Below are 21,676 nucleotides of genomic sequence, written 5' to 3'. Positions count from 1 at the left end.
TCACATCTCCATTAAAACCAGTTCACCCTGCCCATGGTCAGGCCATAAAGTGATCACCTGCTCACACCCAGCAGGCCGGCGCACCAAACCCTCTACTAGCTCTACGCCCTCTACACTTGCCTGCAGCTCTCGCAAAATCACCAAGGTAAACCTCACCCCTTTTCTCAATGCCCTTAATTCTGATATCCTTGAAATTTCAGACCCAGAGATCCTAGTACAACACTACTCCCCCACCCTCACCAACGCCACCATTTCCCCTCTTGTCAAAAAAGCCAAACCAGCCATTCACACTAACTCTCAACCCTCAGATCCGAAAAAAGACTTGCTGAGTTATGCTGGAAACATAATCCCTCTGAAACATCCAAGCGCGCCTTCTCTATCCTCGCCAAAAAATATTTTAAAAAAACATTCTACATGCCAAAGCCTCCTCCTTCAATATGAGGATTGCCAACGCCAATTCTGAATCAAAGGAATTATTCGCCATCCTCAAAGAAGAGGAAACACCAGCCACCCAGGTCTCCATGAACCCTAAAGACTACCTGGTGCAACTCCATTCAGAACGCCTTACTGGTCAAAATTGACACTAAATGTGAAAATCGGACAAAAAAGCTTGCATTATTGTCACAATCCCATTGAGGGCCCAGCGCAGTCGGGCCCAAGGGAGAGCGGTATTCCCCTATGGTAGAGTGGGGAGGTAGTGGACAGGTATGGTGGCTTGCTGGCGTAAGCAGGTATAATCGAGCAAAGACGCAATCTGCACCAGTGAGCCGACCATGAGAGAGGGAACGCCCGGCACGTGCAAAGAAGCGCCGAGCACGTGCGAGGAACCAACTCCCCTGGCAGTCTAACGATGACAGGGCGTGGCCCAAGGCTATAAAACCACACCCCAGACCGCACCCTGTGCTTCGCGTTTCTTCTGCTCTTTGCAAGAACAGTGTTTCGTTTACGGCTCCTGCTCGCAGTGCATCTATAGACAACTTTACTTGGATGGGAAGTAGTGGAAATTCACCTGAGGAAACTCAGCTGAAACGAGGATCCATGCCCTTCGCATAAAGTCTTTGTCTCTGTGTTCATTTTGTTTCTTCCGAACAGCACCCGGAGTCCACCGGTGGAACTGCTCATCTTGGACATTGGTTCTTCATCTCCTGCTTATCTTGGACATTGGTTTGTCATCGCCTGCTCATCTTGGTTCTTCCTCGTTTCTCTGACTGTTGTCTTCCCCGCAGCATCCAAGGACATGAAAGGCAAAGCAACAGCACGAGAGATCCCATTCCGTTCTTCGACCACTGCCCGTCCCAGTGCCTAGTGTGTTCACCTGCGCATTGAGTCCAGCTCTGTTCCGTCAGCATCTCGTCGCGGTGTCAGCCTTTAGTCGCTCAGCTCCTGTGAAGAAGAAAGACAAAGACACTGTGAAAGTAAGCTCAGACCAAGTTTGTAAGCACAGCAAATTGGACACTCGTGTTTAACCAAGACTCACCTGTTCCACATTTAAATCAAGACTTACCTGTTCACTGTCATATCCTGTGTGTCGCAGCAGGCACGGACCACGCACCTTTAGTGAAGTAACTGGAGGACGATACGGACCAGAGGGCCGCGACCGTAGTGATTTTTTCGAATGCCAAATTTTCGAATGTCATTTTGTCGGCACAAAATTGGTGACTTTTTTTTCTCCATTTTATTATTGAAATGAGGGGGTTTCCCCCCCCAAATCACAGTTTTTTTAATCACTTTTTTTTACTTACAAAACAAAAAAACACATAAAATAAAAAATTCTTTTTTAAAAAAAAATAATTCAGCAAAATGGTGTTTGAAAATAAGTTTTCGAAAATATGACCGGATACCGTCGCAAACATTACGGTGAGCAGCGCTCGCTTTGCGCCAGCCAACCCAGGGTCTGGAGGGTAGGGGCAGAAGGGAAGGTACTGCGCTTCTACTTACCCTGTTCTTAACTTTAGGTCACCTTGACTCCCAGAACAAAACAACCCCAAAGTCCCGAAACCACCCAGGCCCCTCCCAACCTCACGGTCCCCTGGGAGTTAATCCCCAGTCGACCAGTGGGGGAAGGAGTGGCTGTGGCGAGCATCAGGGTGAAGGCAGCAAGCGAGGGGGCTATGCATCGGTACAGACCAGGCACTCCTGCAGGGCACCAGAGGTAAGCGTGACAATTATGCAACATCCCCAGCCCACTTATACACCCAACAAACAGCTCAGATACCCCACTGTTCAGTTTCAACAAGGTAACTGCACAAGAAACCCTTTGCATCCTACAAAGTCTAAAGCCATCCAAATGCAAAGGGGGCATCTGCCCAGCACCACTGATCAAAGACTGCGCCCTCAAACTAGCCCCGTTCATCACAACCTTTATTAATGCCTCCTTAATTACGTGCATAGTACCCACATGCCTCATGGAAGCCTGGGTCCTTCCATTATTAAAGAAACCCATGCTCAACCCCACCATTGCAAACCACTACTGGCCCATTACCAATGTACTGTTCCTCCTTAAAATTCTTGACAGAGCAGCCTACCTACAAATTTAACACCACTTAGAAACCAACCAAGTTCTAGGCACCTGGCAATCAGGTTTCCGCCCCAGCCACAGTACCGAGTCTGTTCCTGAAAATCCAGTTGGACGCTATCAGAGATGAAGGAAAATTGTCCTTGCTCCTCCTCCTTGACCCGCCTGCAGCCTTCGACCATAATATCATTCTCATACCTTACAAATATTTATAAACTGTAGCCAGCTACAGCACTTTAAAATGTATATCTAATGTCATATTCCAGGTTATTACTAAACGCAAAACAAAACAGAAACCTACAACCACGGATGCAACTAAAAGACAGATGAACAACGCAGATCATACCGTATATTATTCACATTTCATTTAACACATTTTAACCCACCACATATACATCCATGTATCTCACAGTGAAGAGACAAGTCCATCACTGGATCAAAAATTACCATATCCTTTCACATTTGATAAAGTCCAGCCTTATTTATCTTAATTCATTATTCAAATTGGGTTTCAATAACTTCCCAAATCTGATAAAGTGCAAACAAAGTTGAAGTAGAATTTGAATTTAAGCAATAGGTCCAAAAATCCTGATTCAAGATTATTTCATAAATATGGACTGAATGGCCCAGACTTAACATATACAGATTACCTAATTTCGGGCATTCAGTGAATATATGTTTCACTGTCTCCAGATTTGAAGGATTTTTACAAATTCTGCAACATCACTCCTCTTGACACAGTTTTAAACGTCCCCCCATGACTGACAGAACCGACATTTGATTTTTCCTAATAGGCAGATGTAAACCTCTTATTTTGGGGTCTGGACAAAGCACTAGGTAGATTTGAGGGCACATAAAGTGTTGTAATACTTTAGAAACTGAGGATATCTGTGTAAAGTCCCCAAGTGTGCATAATTACATAGCCAGTCCCAATCTTTTAACTTCCGTGAAAATACTCTTTTTAATTTTATATAACTAGTTCCACATTAGAAGTCAGGATTCCAATGTATATTTACAAAGATCTTGTTTACCAATTCTAAATATTCCCCAAACCATCTTTTTGATAGGTAACCATTCGTGCCATAGGAGAAGTTTCAATAGCTAAATGTTCACGGATGAAAATTTCACCTCTGCGTTTGAACAAAATTGCCTGAAGGGATTAAAGCCCAAGTTCAAGGCGAAGGTACTCCATTGGTGTCTTTTGGGGTACATTCAGCATACACCTCCAAAATCTGCCCTCAACTAGTTTTAACCACTCCAGGTTCTTTCATTCTAAGGCTTCCAGCCCATATAAAATGGTCAGGCAGAACCACTGTTTATATGGCGTAAGAATACCATGTAGTGTGTATCCGGCATATCCTTTTGTAAAACGTTTGATCAAAAAGGTCAATTGTCTCGCTTTGGCGATCTTAGCGCCTATGATGTTTCCATAGCTAGCATTGTGTATTAAGTTTAATATTTATAGTGCAGAGGATATTGAATCTGGCCTATTTTTAGCATAACTTGAACCCTATTGATTTTTATATGGGTGGCTAACATTATCCGGGTCTTATCTAAATTTATTTCAAGCTTGTTTTAATTAGCGTTAGCCAACAAGATTTTTATGCCAGATAGCAGGTGGCTCAAGAGCACTAAATTGTCAGCATATAAAATTGCTGTAAGATGCCCTGGACCAATTATTGGGGACCAGATACCCAAAGATTCCATTTGTCGGATAAGGTCAGCAAGATATAGGTTGAATAAAAGGGGTGCACTCCTGTTTCACTCCCCTATTTATGCAGACCTCATCCGATAGTAAATGATCATTTCCCAGCCAGATCTTAGCTGTGGTGTTGCTTAGATGATCTTAAGTAACCAGGCTGAACAGCTGCACCTCTGCAATTTTCTCCACAGACATTCCCGATTTACCAAATCGAACGCTGATTTAATATCAACGTGTATATATACACTAAGTAAAGAGGGGGGCTGGCTTTACCTCTGGTACCATGGAGTAGTCGGTCAATTACCTGGATGTTTGAAATTGGGCTAGCACCAGCACGAAAACCAGTTTGGAGTGGATGTAAGAGCTCATTTTCCTTGACCCATACTAATAGTAATAATTTTCCAGTGGTAAAAGAAGATAATTTTGAGGACTCAGCCTGTCGCCACCTTTGTGTACTGGTATAAATATAGCACATATCCAGGAAACAGGGATCTTCCCCAGCAAACACAATTTACTAAATAGGTTACACAGAAACACAGATGAATTAGTAGGGTCACCCTTCAATACCACTGCTACCTGCCCACTTGGGCCTGGCGCCTTTGAATTTTTCTTTTTTTTTAATCATGTCCACCATTCAATCATAATTAAAATGTAAAGGCCAAGGGGTATCACTGGACCCCAAACTGTATCGCTTTTTGCTTAACCAGCATTTTGGTTTCAAGAAACATTTGCCACGTTGATCCCGGGATTGGATTTAACAAGTGTTTATCATCTTTATGATCCCTCTCCAAGGAAAGAGTCTGCCAGATGTTTTTTTGGATTACGGGTCTTCATAACCTTTAGCAGGTGTTGCCAGTTCTTATTTAAAGCCAAGATTTTGTGTCTCTTTTGCCAATTTCTATACTGATTTTTGATTTTGCGAATCATTGCCATTTTGTCAGATGTAGGGAGTATAGATCTTTGCATAAAACCTACTTCCCGACGAAGTTTACGTTTAGCTAATCATATTTCCATATCATATTGTTTGGTTTTACTCTCACCCAATTGCGCTAAAGGTTTGCCTCTGACCACACCTCCTTTTTTGGTTATTGTCTTGATCCACAATTCAATCCCCTCTGCGTTAATCTCGTATAAAATGTTATTCTTTTCATTCATGGCTGTAGCCAACAGTTTGTTTGCCCTTTTTATATTACCCATTGACCATCAGATTCTATTTCCACCCGGATCGAGCTCCATACCATGAGGCCCATTTTCAGTATTTCCCCTATTTATACCCTGTAAACTCAATTCTACCCTGTGGCGATCACTATAGGGGGTGGATCTCATTTCTAAAGTATGTGCAGATTCAAGGAGTAGTCTATTTGCACATATGTACTCAATGGTACTTTCTTTTCTCGCTCATCTTCCATGTTGGCTGCCCAGGGATATCGTTTGTCAAACGACCATTCAAAGGTACCATCTCCTAACCTGCCCAAAATTTTGACCATTCCACACCTTTGGGATTGTTAGTTTTCAAGACCATCTTGTTTCTTTTTGAAGCCCTTTCTGCCAGAATTGTTGTAGAGAAGTCCCCACATTTAGCATTCAAATCACCACATAGTAATATAATCACTCTATTAGGGTCCCCCACCGAGGTATCAAGAGCCTATCAAGATATTCAAAGACGCTCTTTGTTTTTTCATTCCCAGGCGGGTTGTAACATCAAATGTATCAGTGTATCATTCCTAGTCCAGCTTGTCTCTACTGCAATAACATGGCCACTCATCAGACAGTGTTATAAGCAGGGAGGGTAACTCCTTTGAAACCCCAATCATTAACCCCCCTGATGGCCTACCCAAAGTACCCTTTTTTGCCATAGCTTGATAAATTGCATATACATCCATGGAAAAAACATTCCACATCCAGGTTTCCTGCAACATTATTATGTTAAATTTTATCAGGAGTGGAAGTGAACCGTCTGCTGCAATAATATGTGAATGCCCCCACGTATTCCATAATATGATCTTTAATCAATTTTGGGGGCTCAACATACCCGGGATAATCTACGTAACCACTTCCATCCCTGGTCATTGTCAGAAACCTTGGTACTTCATCTTTGCTGGTGGCACAGATGTAGTATGTTTACCCCTCATATCACAGTTCTTGCAATTTACACAAACATTTTCATCCACTTTCATCAGAGAGACCCAATCCAGATTATAACCCAGAAACTTCAGAGATTCTTGTTGGGCTCTAATTAAAGCAGCAGTCGCCGGCAATGCACAGTGCATCTTGGTCATATGATTGCATCGAATGCCCAAAGGTTGTACAAAATCTGGTGTGTTGAATAGTTCAAAGGCGATTCCAATATCTCTTCGCAGACATCACCTGTCACTCCCTCCCTCCTGTGACTCGATAATAATAGGCAATGGAATCACTTTGGAAGGGGGCTGTGCTACCAAAGTATCTGTTTGAGCGAGCAAACTCACTTTACCCGGTAATTCACTGAGCATAGTGCTTTGTTTACCCACTTCCTCATTTATGCGACCACAGAGTTTAAGGAGCACCTTTATTGTGAAATTTTTCATAGTATTTTCAGCAGTTTGGGTGAAGCTGGCCCCTTGTTCATTTGCTAGGGGTGACGCCATTTGAAAGGATGGATGCGTATCATCCATTATCAGATTTGGGGATACCAATAACCGTTGTGTCAATAGTGCACCAGCCGATCCAACCTATTCATCCAACCTGTTGGCTAAACGATCATCAACCTGAGCTCCGCTGGGATCATTTGTCAGCCTTACAGGAGTGTCATTACTATTCTGATGCATAGAATTGCTAAATAGGTAGCATAGGTCAAGCAATCGATTCCACCAAAGGAAGAATGTGTTAAAGATTTACTTAACTCTGGTGGTTCATGAATTAAAGCCTTAATATCAATTTGGGCTTCAGGGGATCTTCGATGGAGTTCCTCTTGTTTTTTTTGCAAAGTAAGAAGAAATGTCCTTTGATTTGCAAGGGCCTCAATTTGATCCCACCCTATTTGGTGTCTTTAGTTCCTCGGAGGGAGCTGGCGATATCCATCGGCAAAATCTATAGCAGGCATCCTCCGATACCGACTGATTTTTCCATATGGTTTTTGTTTCCGTAGATTATAGTTCCTGGGTTTTGTTGCCATTTTCCCCAGCATAATGGATGTGAATTGCAATTCCCGAACCATGGGCCCAAAGGGGACCCGCTCCAGCAGTGACCTCACAGCTGGGTTGTATATAAATATATTTAACTAATTTACAAGTTGTAGGTAAATATATTTAAACAAAGTTCAAATGCACTTTCACAAAACCTGAGCGAGCTGAAATTTGCTGCAGCTTCCAAAGGGAGATCTCCCAATCCGTCACCCCGCAATGTAATGGTTAAAGCAGCTACAAAAGCCGCTGATTCATCAGGTAAGTTTTGAATGGTACAAAATGTTCTGCCAACGCACAGCGTCAATGACAATACTAATAACCAAGGCAGAATCAACCCAGCGCAGTCACTCAGAAATCCAGCATTTGTTTGTTCACTTACTTTGAAGTTCAAGTCCAAGTACGCAAACGCATTCCTTATTTGCTGGGAAAAGTTGCTCACGGGTAGGGCTTACCATGCCCCGCGCCCGTCATGCGAAACACAAAACACTCAGCAGAGATAAGCCTATTTGAGTGTTTTCATTGGTATCAGGAGCAGGGAGCCACGCATCCCACAATTGGCAGCATGTAAATCCTTACGATAAAGCACGTAGCAGCAGCACAGCAATAGAACTCTGGCCACACAAAACACTCAGCTCGCTCCGCGGAGATAAGCCTATTTGAGTGTTTTCGTCAGTATCAGGAGCAGGAAGCCACGCCTCCCACAATTAGCAGCAAGGAAATCCTCACATTAAAATATGTTGTAGCAGCAGCACAGCAATAGAATTCTGTCCACACAAAACACTCAGCTCGCTCTGCGGAGATAAGCCTATTTGAGTGTTTTCGTCAGTATCAGGAGCAGGAAGCCACGCCTCCCACAATTAGCAGCAAGGAAATCCTCACATTAAAGTATGTTGTAGCAGCAGCACAGCAATAGAATTCTGGCCACACAAAACACTCCGCTCACTTAGGCGATACAAAGAACTGGACTTTAACATTCAAACAATTGAGATTTTGCATAATTCAGACAAGCGTCATTACATTCTTTGATCCCTTTAGGCTTATAATTTATGTCTCTAATTATAGTCCATATGCTGTTTTTAAGTGATATTTGTACTAAATATAAAAAAAAATGTTTTGTAATTATAAAAAGGCTGTGTTGGTAGCATGAAGAAATAGATTCATGATTTGCTACCGTGAAGAGCAAGGAATGAGACGTGGATACAGAGGACTCATGGTGTTTGCCATGAACTTTTATGAAATAATAAAGCGGTTGGAAAATGCCTCACTGACCCTAATCTAAGATGTTTTTTCCTACCTCAACTAAAACTAAGGGTCTGTCATGTGTCACGATAGCCAAAGCAAAAATGTCCTGGGTCTGAAATCCTATCCCTCACACTCTAAAAGTAACTCTAAGGTGCTAAGGGTAATGTCTGTAAATACTCAAGTTCAACAAAAAAGTATAAATCTAGCAAAAGTTCCAAATTAATAATGTTCACAGTTCCAGTTAATGACTCCCTTACCCAGGTTTCTCTCCACCAAAACACTAGTTCAAAAGAATAACCAAGTTCGTTGTAGCTCAAGAGGATAACGCCCCTCCTCTTGATGTTGCAACTTATTCAAGGGGAAATGTCTCCCTTCCCAAAGTACTTCTCACAATCAATGTTTTCACAAATCCTAAGGACATGAATCTTCTTTGGGATTCTCTGACTCACACAACAACACCTGGTACTCACCTGCCAGGTTCTTTCATAAAGTTATTGATACAATTTGGGTGTGGGTCACAGACTCGCAAAACACCTGGCATACTCTCTTGCCAGGTTCCTTCTCTTTACACATTCACTGTAGTTCAGAATCCATAGGGCATGTGTCTTCTTTGGCATTCTATAACTCACAAAATACCTAGTATACTCTCCTGCTAGCACTTTCTTTATGTAGTTCACTTTATAAACACTTGTTTTCGCCTTGTATACTCCGCTGAAAGGTCTTAATATTCATTGCCTTTCAGTCTTTTCTGTCACACTGTTCTTCTCCTATATGTATTTTAAAATGTGTGGCTATGGATCCCATACCCTTTTCCATGGACTTCTAATTTTGGCTTCCCCCAGTTTTCACACGGTTTCTTTCGGTACGCGGTACACCCTTGAAAGTGCTGTGGCGTCCACATCCATCTCAGTGGTCTGACCGGTTTCTCAGCAGCAACTACTGGGTCCCTCGCGTCTCCCGTGACAGTCTGCGGCTTGTCGTCGGGTCTGCAGAGCACTTTGTTTGCTAGTCAGCTTCCACCACGCCTCCGGCTCCCCTTGGCAGCCGCTCCCCTCTTCTCGGCGTCTCAGTGGCAGTGCTTTGACCTGTGAGCTTTGCTGGACAACAATCACAGGACTTCCGCGTTCCAGCAAGACCATCTGCTTCCTTTGGCTGCTCCGACCCGCGTCGGAAGCAGGGAAACCTCTGCGCCACCAGCCGCCGTACTCACAGTCTCTTTGCCCGGCTGTCCTAACCCCAGCTTGGCCAGGAGACAAACCCATTGCTTCTTTTCCCGGCATGGTTTTAAACCATGTCGAGCCAATTGCATTATTCAAGCTATTAAAGTGGGGGCGTTGGTTGGTATTTGGAGTAATCACTGTTTCTCCTCGTCTCAGTACTACTTACTACTTGATACTTTTACCAGAGGACATCTCAGAGTCTTGGTATTGGTCATGTGGGAGATTCTTATACCATCTGCTTAACAATCCAAATAGAGCTAAGCTCAAATTATATCAACTTGATTGGCACCTTACCCAACAGGAATGATTTTGACAGAGCATCCTTTGGCCACAAAAGATTTCGGCAGGCAGCCGACTATGGGCCTCATTACACGGATGGCGGTAACGATTTACCGGTACCGGTAAAATACCGGTACCGGTAAATCCTTACCGCCTTACTAGGAGGTCCCTTTGCGGGTTGGGGGATTTAACGCCTGTTTTTTGCAGGCGTTAAAAACCAACCCGCAAAGGGACCCAGGGATCTAATTACGGTACCGCAATTTGCGGTACCGCAATTAGCGCCTTCCCCATTCCCATTATGCCCTATGGGGCAAAAATGGGAATGGGGAAGGGCAATGGTGGAAGGGGGAATTACCGCCCCGCCAACCTTGGAATGGGGCGGTAATTCCCCTTTCCGCCAAGGCAGTGCCGGTATTTTACCGGCATGAACCATGGCGCTAATAGCGCCATGGTTCTCCGCCATCCGTGTAATGAGGCCCTATCTATTGAAGTGTCCGTCAGCCACACTAAGAAACCAAATCCTAAGGTTCCGTATGAATTTATGGCCAACGAATCAAATCTTACTAAGAAGAGGCTTAATCAAAGCCGATGTATCACATTGTAGATTCTGTAAACTTGGTGGAATGGAAGAGATACTAAAACACATACTGATTGTGTGTGTTGCTCTGGAGAAGCAAAGGGAAACTATCCTCCATAAGTTAATTCAATTACCCTACATAACCCGTTCTGCTGATGAATTATGGTTTGAATTATTTGCCACACCTAAAATGTCACTAAGAATAGCCACTATTCAATTTTTAAATGCAGTATTGTACACAGTTTGATCTTCTAACTAGTTTTGCATAGTGTTTCTCATCCTTAGTTTTTAGATGACTATATTTGCACAAATTTCATTTTTAATTCATGTGTGGTTTTACGAATGATATGAGTTAGTTAAATATTCTAATGAATGCTATTTTTTGATTTACTAATTTGATGATGGTTTGTACTTATGTTTCCCTTTCCAAAATTATAAGGTGTTTTTTTAAATGTAATATGAATTTCTCGTATTTTATACTTCTATCTTAACTGTCTACTTATGTAAAACATTTGTTTTGAAAGGTTAATTTAACTAACCAAAATTAAAAAAAATAAAAAAAAAATACCATCTTACAATATGCAAAAGCGTTTTGTGGTATTAAGGGGGGTGGTGAGGTAATCAGGTTTTAAGTGAAAGGGGGAATACTATGCTTCACCTGATGTTTTGTCATCACCATTAGGGTCGCCTCCCCCATGTGGTACTCCCTTAAATAGCTGCTCCCAGGGTCAGGATCAGGTAATAGCTGCCATCCCCTGGCCATATGAGGAGAGGCTACCTCTGGGAAAGGAGTGGTGACATCAGATTCACAACACACCCTTAATGAGCCATGTTTGATAAAGGGTCAATAAACAATTGACCTGCATATGTGTTTCTAGACTGAATGCAGAAACTAAAATAAATTTGCCCTGTACTACTCTAGGTTTATGATACAACATATTCACAGCCCCCTTAGGATCATAAATAGTTTTCCCATTTGTGTTTACAGCAAGACTCACTGTGGATGTCTGTCTGAGTTACAATTGCACTATCTGTATGGCCAGGAATCAGAAAGTTTGCACTCACCTTTTGCAGTACCATTCACCCTGACAACGAGAACAGCGTTTGGTAGCCTGTGAACCACAAGATCCACATTTGGGCTTCTCTGGTAGGAGTGTCTCCATTACATCCAAATTATAGGTCTCTGCCCACCTGGTAAGGAAAAGGGTAAAGTATCAAGTTAATAAGCAGATTCATTACAAAAGAGATTCTGAACTAAGAATCCACTGTATATGAGCATTCATAATAGGTCCACAGATATCTAGTCTGGAATATATATGTATGTACGCCATCAAACAACACGTTTTTATCCAGGATGGTCAGATATTTAAAATATACATGGAGAAATGCGATTAAAAAAGAAAATGGGCGTCATTACGACCCAGGCGGTAAGTACGCCAACTTTACCACCATGGTGTAAACTATGTTTACACCATGGTGGATGGCGGATTTACCGCCCCATTCCAAGGTGAGTGGGGCGGTAAATCCCCATTTCCCATTTTACCCTTCCCCATTCCCATTTTTGCCCCATAGGGCATAATGGGAGTGGGGAAGGCGCTAATTACGCCACCGTAAATTACGGTGGCGTAATTAGCACCAAGGCGGTTTAGCGCCATGGATTTTAACGGCTGCTAAAAGCAGCCGTTAAAATCGGAATAAGGCGTTAAGGGTTAACGACGGCGTTAACCCTTAACGCCTGAGTTGTGATGAGGCCCAATGTGTTTATTATAATCGTGGCCAACTTGATGTTACAATACATCTACTTAAGAATATAAAAAAAGAATGCAAGTTGGAAATGCAGGGTCACCATAATTTTAGTAGACAAAAGGAGAAAGTACACAAATAATATGACAAGTGGCAAGAGTACGCTTTGTAGTAGGGCAAACACTGAACTCAATCTTAGTACTCGGAAAAACGAATGCTTGCAAAGGGTGCTAAATTCAAATCATAGGAAACGCATGTTTTTCTATATTCACATCTTTATTAGTAGTGTTACTATAATACAACAATATAATCTAATATACAATAACAGTATAATACAATAAGCATACACAAACACATGTCGAGCTGTCCAAGCACAAGCCCATAAATCAGATAATTTCCAAAAACCTCCCCCATTTTACTTCATCCAGGTTCATTTTCTTTAGTTTGTCCAGAAGTACCCTCTCCATCAGAGACAGTTCACTTAAATCCTGACCTACAAGGAACAGTGACACTTTTCCAGTCCCTCAGAATGATTTTCTTTGCTGAGAGTGCTGCGCTAAAAAAACAGCACCTCTGTGGGTGGCTAGAATTCTCCAAGAGGTTGTCATCCCCCAAGGTTACAGTTTGGAAGTCAAAACCAATATGTTATCAAAACTCTATTCATTGTTCTAGTCACCTCCAGACAAAACAACCTCACTTTTGAACATTCCCAGATCATGGGCTCGAAGGATCCCTCCCTGTGGACACAGCCCCATCAAACATCTGCATCACTCAATCCTCTTGCAAACATCTTGACTGGAGTCCAATGTACATTATTCAGTATTTTGACCTGACTCTCTCCCCAAGACTCTGCAAAGTCAATGCAATATCCCCACATATGTTGTCATCTCTATAGCTAAGCAATCAGATAAAGTCCTGACAAGCTGCTCATTTGAGCACTTAGAAATAATCAAGAATTTGCACCTACCAGACGCACAATATCCTTTTGTTTTCAGGTTAATTAGATGTCTTCTAAGGACATCATCTTCCGATACTTTCAGGTCGCTAAATGCCAGTCTTAATTTGCAAAATTCACCATAAGTGCAACCCCTGAGGTTTTTTGTGACAGCCAAATTGTCCTTGATCAGGTCTCCGGTCCATTGTATTCCACCTAAGACCCAGTCTGACCAGAACAGCGGTTTTCTAACCACTTGTACATTTGTGTTCATCCAAATAGATGACCTCGCCTTGACGGTCTTCCTCCCCAGTCAATTCCTCTATTTTCCACCATGTTTTCCTTAGAAAATCTGTTGCTGCTGAGGCTGCATAACCTTTAATGTTTCTTGATGACAGAAGAGCCTCAGGCGACCGAGGCGTGCTCCCACTAGAGACTACCCTAGCCCATTTATCTGGGGATTCCTCCAGAAACAGTAACTAGTGTGCTGCAGAGAACAAAAGATGGTACAATGCAAAATCAGGAATCCCATGACCACCTTTTTTGCAAAGGGAGTTGTAAATTCCACAATTTAAGCCGAGGTTGTTTGTTTTCCCATAGAACATTTTGCAACAAGCTATCAATCTCTTTAAAGCTTTTCTTTTTTACATGTAGTGGTAGCATACTCCTCACCTAATTGATGCGTGGCGCAGATGACATTTTGATGGCATTCATTTCCCCCATAGTGATAACTTCAATTATGTTCATCTTGCCAACTTTGTCTTCAATTTTGAGATCACGCTCTTCATGTTAACATCCACCACTAAACGTAGCTCATTTGTTAACCAGACTCCTAGATATTTAATTTTCTCTGGACACCAGTGCAATCCAAAACTCTTGACACACGTGCTGGAGCTGGCAGAGGAAGGCGGCATCCCGTCTGATTTTGCCCCATTAATCTTATACCTAGAGAAAGATAAAAAATGCTCAATTCTCGCATCAGTGCCACCAATAAGGAGTGCATGGTCTGTAGCACTAACAGCATGTCATCTGCATATAACCATACCTTCTGTATCACATCGCCATACTGAACTCCTTCGATCTCATCACACCTGATCTTCACCGCAAGCTGCTCCATCGCCAGCACGAACAGCAGAGGCGATAACGGGCATCCCTTCCTTGTACCACAGCCCAGTTCAAACTCTTTGGATGACCATCCATTTGTATTTACAGCAGCCGTTGGCTTCGAATAAAGCAACAAAATCCATTCAATGATATGCACACTGAATCCATAGAATCTCAGAAGAGCAAACAGGAAACTCCACTCGATTTGGTCAAATGGCTTCTTGAAATCCAACGAAAAAACAGCTGTGCCGCAGTCCAGCTCATTGCATTCCTGTAGCATCAATATTAATTTCCGCATGTTAGATGAAGTGCTCCTTCCTCTCACAAAGCCGGACTGATTCGGGTCAATTAGGTTTTCTAAAGTGTTCTCAATCCACAAGGAAATAGCTTTGGCCAGGATCTTATTATCAGTATTTATCAGGCTTATTAGCCTATAACTCCCTACAGAAGTCGTCGGCCTTCTAGTCTTTAACAATAATGAGATTGAGGCATGTCTAGTTTGTAGTACACCTCTCTGCCTTGACTCAATGAACACCTCCAGTAGTAGCTCGAAGACTACCTTGGCATTATTTTGTAAAACTTTGCTGGGAGCCCGTCCGGACCAGGACATTTCCCACCATTTAAGTGGGATGCCACCCCCATTAATTCTTCCACTGAAAAGTCAGAGTCCAATTTAGTTTTTATTGTGTCCGGTAGCTTCTTCAAGGCACAACTATCCAGGTAACTCTATAGCCTTTCACTAGGTGGGAGACCTTCAGAAGTATACAACACAGAGTAGAAGTCTTGGAATTCCTAGCTGATCTTTGCAGGGTAATGGCATTAATGGTACAATCTGCCAACAGCACCCTTGAGCGATGTGCCAGCAGTCCATCATGTTTTTCGCCCCTTCATAGTTATTACAATTGGTTCTAATAATGAGTCTTGCAGACTTTTCAGTCAATCCCTTGTCTAGGTGATTTTTTTAAATGAATGAACACCTCCCTGTCGTCTACTGATGGATTCGACATATACTTTTCTCTCCAACTCCAGGACTTCAGCTTTTCATTCAACTCATTCCTCAACACTTTATTTTGCTTGCTGGATAGAGGCTTCCCAGATCAATCTTACACACACATCCGGAGACCAATTCACTGATACAAAGAATTCAGCCTCCTTCACAATCTTATCAACCAACTCTGTGTCATTCAGCAGCGTAGTATTCATCTTTCAGTAAGGAACAAGTTACTTACCTGTAACTGTTGTTCTCCAGCATGGGTCTGGCATGGATTCACATGCTCATGAATATTCCCCGTCGTCAGGCTGGGAATCCTCGGTAAAGAAAAAACCAGTATCAGTTTCGTTTCTGATCTGTCTTTCGTAGTAATAACCAATCACTGGTCTCTGCGTCATACTGACCACAGCCAATGACTGCCCTCTACCTAAGCACCGCCTCTGGCAGCCATCTTCAGATTTGGAAGCACGTGAAGTGGCAGTATGATCAAGTGAAGAGCCGCAGAGGGGTAGGCGGGAGGGTTCGCATGTGAATCCATGCCAGACCCATGCTGGAGAACAACAGTTACAGGTAAGTAACTTGTTCCTTCTCCAGCATGGGGTCTGGCATGGATTCACATGCTCATGAATAAAGAATACATAGCAGTACACACATGCACAACCACGGGAGGTGGCAAAGGCTCAACATTAAGCATTGCATCAAACTCAACATTGAGCATCTTACCTCCTCACCAGGCTCACCTCAGGCGAACAGGTTGCGCAGCACTGCTTGGCCGACCCTGGACTCCTCCCTGGAATCCCGATCGACGCAGTAGAACTTCATGAAGGTGTGCGTCGACCTCCACGTAGCAGCCCTGCATATGTCCAGCAGGGGCACACCAGAAAGAACGCCGTGGTAGCTGCGATCGCTCTGGTGGAATGGGCTCTCGGACGGCCAAGCAGCGGTCGGTTTGCCAACCGATGGCAGTACATGATACAGCCGGAGAGCCATCTGGAAATGGAAGCCTTCGAGAGAGCCTTCCCCTGATTGACAGGTCCAAAGTTCACAAATAGTTGTGACGTCTTCCGAAAACACTTCGTGCGGTCCACGTAGAACTTCAGCGCTCTAGCCACATCCAGCGAGTGCAAAGTCCTCTCAGCCGGCGACGAAGGCGACGGGAAGAATACAGGCAACACCAAGGGTTCGTTGAGATGGAAGTCCGACGGCACCTTGGGCATGAAGGAGGGGTGCGTCCTGAGCACTACCCTCGTGTCGTGAAAAGTCAAGTACGGGGCCTTGCGGGAAAGGGCCTGGATCTCTCCCACCCGTCGTGCGGAGGTGATGGCCACAAGAAACGCTGTTTTCCACGACAGAAACTTCAACGGGGCCGAGTGCAGAGGCTCGAACGGAGGTCCCATGAGCTTGGTCAGCACCACGTTGAGCTCCCACGCCGGGGCCGGAGCCTTCACCGGCGGGAACGATCTCAACAGTCCCTTCATGAACTCTTTCACCAGACGATGAGACCACAAGGACGTCCGCCCCGTGGTTCTGGTGTATCGGGAGATCGCAGCAAGATGAATATTGATGGACGCGTGTGCCAGTCCAGCTTTGGCCAGCGTCAGCAGGTACGGCAGTACTTGGGGAGCCGTAATCCGTAGAGGGTTAATCTTCTGTGCGTGGCACCAGACAGAGAACATCTTCCATTTGTGTCCGTAGCATTTAAGAGTCGAGGACGCCCTGGCCTTTGCAAGAACCTCTCTGCAGTCGGCCGGTATGTCGTATCCTCCAAACTCTAGTGCTGCAGGAGCCAGGCCTGCAAGTTCAGCGATTTCGGGTCGTGGTGGAGGATGGCGCCTCCTTCCCTGGAGAGCAGATCCGCGTCCACCGGCAGCTTGATTGGCGGGGACGCTGACAAGTCCAGAAGGTCCGGGAACCATATCTGCCTCGGCCACGCAGGTGCGACGAGGATCATCCTGCACCGTGACCTCTTGAGCTGGTTGACGAGCCGGATTAGCAGTGGCAAAGGAGGGAACGCGTAGAGGAACAGGCCCTCCCAGGGGAACGAGAAAGCATCGCCCATGCTCCTCGCCTGGGGAAACCTGCTGGCGAACCTCCGGCACTTGGAGTTCGTCGCCGTCGCGAACAGGTCGATCTGGGGTGTGCCCCACCGTCGGAAGAGGCGATCCACTAGATCCTGCCGTAGTTCCCACTTGTGGCACGAACGCAGCTCCCTGCTGAGTGAGTCGGCGATGGTGTTTTTTATCCCTGCCAGATGAAACGGCACCAGAAACATCCCTTGCGCCTCCTTGGACAGTGCTGGGGACCTGGTTCCGCCCTGTTTCCTGATGTAAAACATGGTGGTGGTGTTGTCGGTGAAGATCCTCACCACCTTGCCCTTGAGGGACGGAAGGAAGGACCTGAGGGCCCAAAACACTGCACGGAGCTCCAGGACGTTGATATGTAGGGATTTCTCCGTCGGGAGCCAAAGGCCTCTTGCGTGCAGATTTTCGGTGTGCGCTCCCCACCCTTCCAGGGAGGCATCCGTGGTCACGGTCTCCTGGTGGGCTGGGGTCTGGAAGTCCATGCCCGCCGTCAGATGCGCGCGGGTGCCCCACCACCGGATCGCTCGTCGGAAACTCTCGTCGAGTGTGATCCTTTCCTCGAAGCTGCCCGTCGTTTGGATCCAGCGCGCGTTCAGGAACTCCTGCAACGGGCGCATCCGGAGCCTGCACATGGGAATGAGGTAGATGCAGGAAGACATCATTCCGAGGAGGGACTTGATGGACCTCACTTTGGCCGCGTCGGCCACCAACATCCGCTGCACCTTGCCCAGGATGGTCCTGGTCCTCTCCTCCGACGGGGAGGCCAGAAGGGACACTGTGTTGAGCCTCGCTCCCAGAAACAGAGCGTCTTGCGCGGGCACCAGGTGGGATTTGGCGTAGTTCACGGAGAATCCCAAGTCCGTGAGAAGTTGGACGGTCCTTGCCGTGTGAACCACGGCGAGCTCCCTTGTCTTGGCTCGGATGAGCCAGTCGTCCAGGTAGGGGTAGACGTGGATCCCTTCGCGGCGCAACTGCGCCGCCACCGGTGCGAGGCACTTGGTGAACACCCTGGGTGCCGACCGTAGTCCGAAGGGGAGGGCTTTGAACTGGTAATGACGCCCTTGGATCACAAACCTGAGGAATTTTCGGTGCCCCTTTAGGATGGGAATATGGAAGTAGGCATCCTCCAAATCAAACGACGACAGGAAGTCTCCTTCCTCCAGCTGACCCAGGACGTGCTGGAGGGTGACCATCCGGAACTTTTGCGCCTTGATGAACTTGTTCAGACGTCGCAGGTCCAGGATGGGGCGCCATCCTCCCGTCTTCTTCTTCACGAGGAATTATCTCGAGTAAACTCCGGAGCCCCGAAGCCTCTTTGGGACGAGTTCAATGGCGCCCTTCCTGAGCATCGCCTTTACCTCCAGGAGAAGTTGAGGGACGTGAAGTTCCTTCCTGGCCACGGAGGGGACGCGCGGACACTTTCTTTGAAACTCGAGCGCGTGGCCCCGGGCCAAGGCATCCAGCACCCAACGGTCGGTGGAGATGGACTCCCACACGCTGACGAAGCTCGCCAGCCGGCCTCCCACCGGGGTGCTTCGGTGGGGGCCCGACCCCACGGCCGGTTCAATCCTGCTTTGACGAGGCTTTGCCGCCTTGACCTCCTTGGCGACGACGGCGGGGTCCGCCAGACTTGCCTCATCCTCTGTAGGCCTCCTGAGACGACGAGCGGGCCGCTTGACGATAGGAGGAGAAACCGCCGCCGGAACCTTTGGAGGCACCCTTGCCTCCGCTGCTCCGAAAGGGCGTCCGTCGTTGTTGCAGAACTCCAAGGGCCCGGGCCGTCTCGGTGTCCGCTTTAATGGCCTGAAGGGAATCGTTCACTGTTTTCCCAAACAGGTTGCTCCCATCGAAGGGCATATCCAGGACTCTGGTCTGAACGTCTTGACGGAAGTCCGTGGCCTTGAGCCATCCACGCCGCCTAAGGCAAACGCCGTTGCCCAACTGGCGGAACCCAGTGTCGGCGATGTCCGTCGCAACGGTAATGGCGTGGTCCGAGGCCACCTCACCTTCCTGCAGGATCTCCAGGGCCTCTGCCCTCTTGTCGTCCGGCAAGAAGTCCAGCAGGGGAGCCAGTTTGTACCAGAGCTCCCTGTCGTATCGGGCCACGATAGCCAAGGCGTTGGCAGCTTTAATCGTCGTCGCTGCAGACGAGATGACTCTGCGTCCCATAGCGTCCAATTTCTTTCCCTCGCCGTCCGGTGGGGAAGTCGATGTGGAGGCCGCACCCCCCCCGCTTTTTTCCTGGCCGCCGCGGAGACGACGGAGTCCGGGGTAGGCTGCGCCCGGAGGCACAGGGGGGCCGTGTCCGGGACCCGGTACTTTTTCTCGTACCGGTCTCTTCTAGCTGGCGTCGTGGAAGGGTTCTTGAGGAGGGTGAGGCCCTCATCCCAAATGTCGTCCAATAGAGGCACTGCGAGGACCGTCTTCCTCTTGGCCTCGCGCCGCTGATAAAGGAAACCTTCCTTCTTCTTCTCCTCAGGGCAGAGTTGGAAAAGCTCGGATGCCCTGGTGATCATGGAGTGGAACGATCCAATCTCGTCGGGCGGAGAAGCCCTGGTGGGAGGCGACGACGGTACATCCTCGTCGTATACCTCGTTGTCCGTACCCGTTGCTGCCATGTCAGTCCCCGTATCATCCCCTCGGGTGGACGGGGAGGAGGGCTGGAAGGGGCGCGACGGCTGAAAAGGAGGCGGAGGGTGGATCCTTCTTTTCTTGGTAGGGGGAACCCCAGAAGGTCCCGGTTCTGGGTCCCCCAACGGGAGTGGTTCCGTCGGCAACGGTAGCCTCGTCCTTATCTCTGAGCATAAGGACTGTATAGCCAACAAAATGGCCGCCGAGTTGTCTCGCGGCGCTGGCAGAGGGGAATCCGACGGGCGAACAGACGTCGTCACCTGCGTCGGGATCCATCCCGACGGGCCGGTCTTCTTCCACGCCGAGGCCGTGGCTTAAGACCTCGACCAGCTCCTCCTCCGAGGTTGAGGCCGAATCTACGACGACGCCCTGCCCCCCCTTTTTCTTCCCCACGGGGGATTTCACGGGGGTCCTATCGATGGGCACAAAAGAGGACTCCCTCCGAGGTGGCAGGGAGACTCTGAGCCCCGAGGTCGCCACCACTGGTGTAGCCTCCACAGGCTGAGCCAGGGCCGCTGCAACAGCTTCGATAGAGGGCTTGGCCGGATGGATTAAGGCCTTCACCACCTTAGGTGCGCTCACCGCCTTATCCTTGAGGGGGGGGCACTGCCTCGCTCCCCCTCCGCCTTCGAGCTCGACCGGGGCCTCTCCAGGAGCCTCGCCGGGTGCTCGGCCTTCCTCTTACCCGACCCAGAGCGTTGGCTCGTGGTAGATGGTGCTGGGGAGGGTGCGCCCAGCCTGGCGCCCGTAGAGCCCGACCGTTCGGCGCTCCCGGTGCCAGCGGACTCGCGGTGCTTGGCCTTAGGTTGGACCCCCGTCGCCGGGGCGTCCTCAAAGGTCTTAGAAGACCGCTCGGATTTCTTCCTCTTCTTCTCGCCGGACGGGCTCTTCCCTTCCAGCCAGTTGGCGAGACGTTGATGGCGGTCCTTCATGGTTCGCTCCGACATGTTGCCGCAAAACGCACAGTCCTTCTCCACGTGCGTCTTGTCCTCATGCAGGCAGTAAAGACAAAAAGAGTGTTCGTCCTCCTTGAAGACGTTCTGCAGCTGGCATCCAGGGCAGACCCTGAACAGCTTTCCGGGCGTCGAGCTTCCCTTCTCTTGGGCCATGACCGGGCCTGAGAAACTTCTGGAGTCCTCCAAAAGCGTAGCTCGACGAATCTTCACCCTTGAGGGGCGCAGACGAATCCGACACGGGTCCCCGTTGATCGGATGGAGAGTCGGTGGAGCTTGAGGCTCTTTTGACCGAAAAACGAAGTTTTTGAGAAAAAACGTGAAAAAAATAGCACTAACGCTCGAGAGCAATAGCACGAGGATCCCAACACATGAACGTGCGGTAAAAATCTGAAGATGGCTGCCAGAGGCGGTGCTTAGGTAGAGGGCAGTCATTGGCTGTGGTCAGTATGACGCAGAGACCAGTGATTGGTTACTACTACGAAAGACAGATCAGAAACGAAACTGATACTGGTTTTTTCTTTACCGAGGATTCCCAGC

At 47.1% G+C, this 21,676-nt stretch overlaps 1 protein-coding gene across 1 annotated transcript in view; it reads right to left on the bottom strand.

Moving 5' to 3' along the window:
- ZMYND10 (zinc finger MYND-type containing 10) overlaps positions 1-21,676 on the bottom strand; it is a 1,281,921-nt gene that overhangs the window by 52,553 nt on the left and 1,207,692 nt on the right. Inside the window, exon 11 of the mRNA XM_069644108.1 lies at positions 11,765-11,890. Coding sequence (XP_069500209.1) covers positions 11,765-11,890 — 126 coding nt within the window. The remainder of the gene's footprint in view (positions 1-11,764; positions 11,891-21,676) is intronic.

This window comes from Ambystoma mexicanum, chromosome 2p (genome assembly GCF_040938575.1).
Source record: "Ambystoma mexicanum isolate Mex_15411 chromosome 2p, UKY_AmexF1_1, whole genome shotgun sequence".
Classification (NCBI taxonomy): Eukaryota; Metazoa; Chordata; class Amphibia; order Caudata; family Ambystomatidae; genus Ambystoma; species Ambystoma mexicanum.
This window is presented reverse-complemented; position numbering and strand designations above follow the sequence as displayed.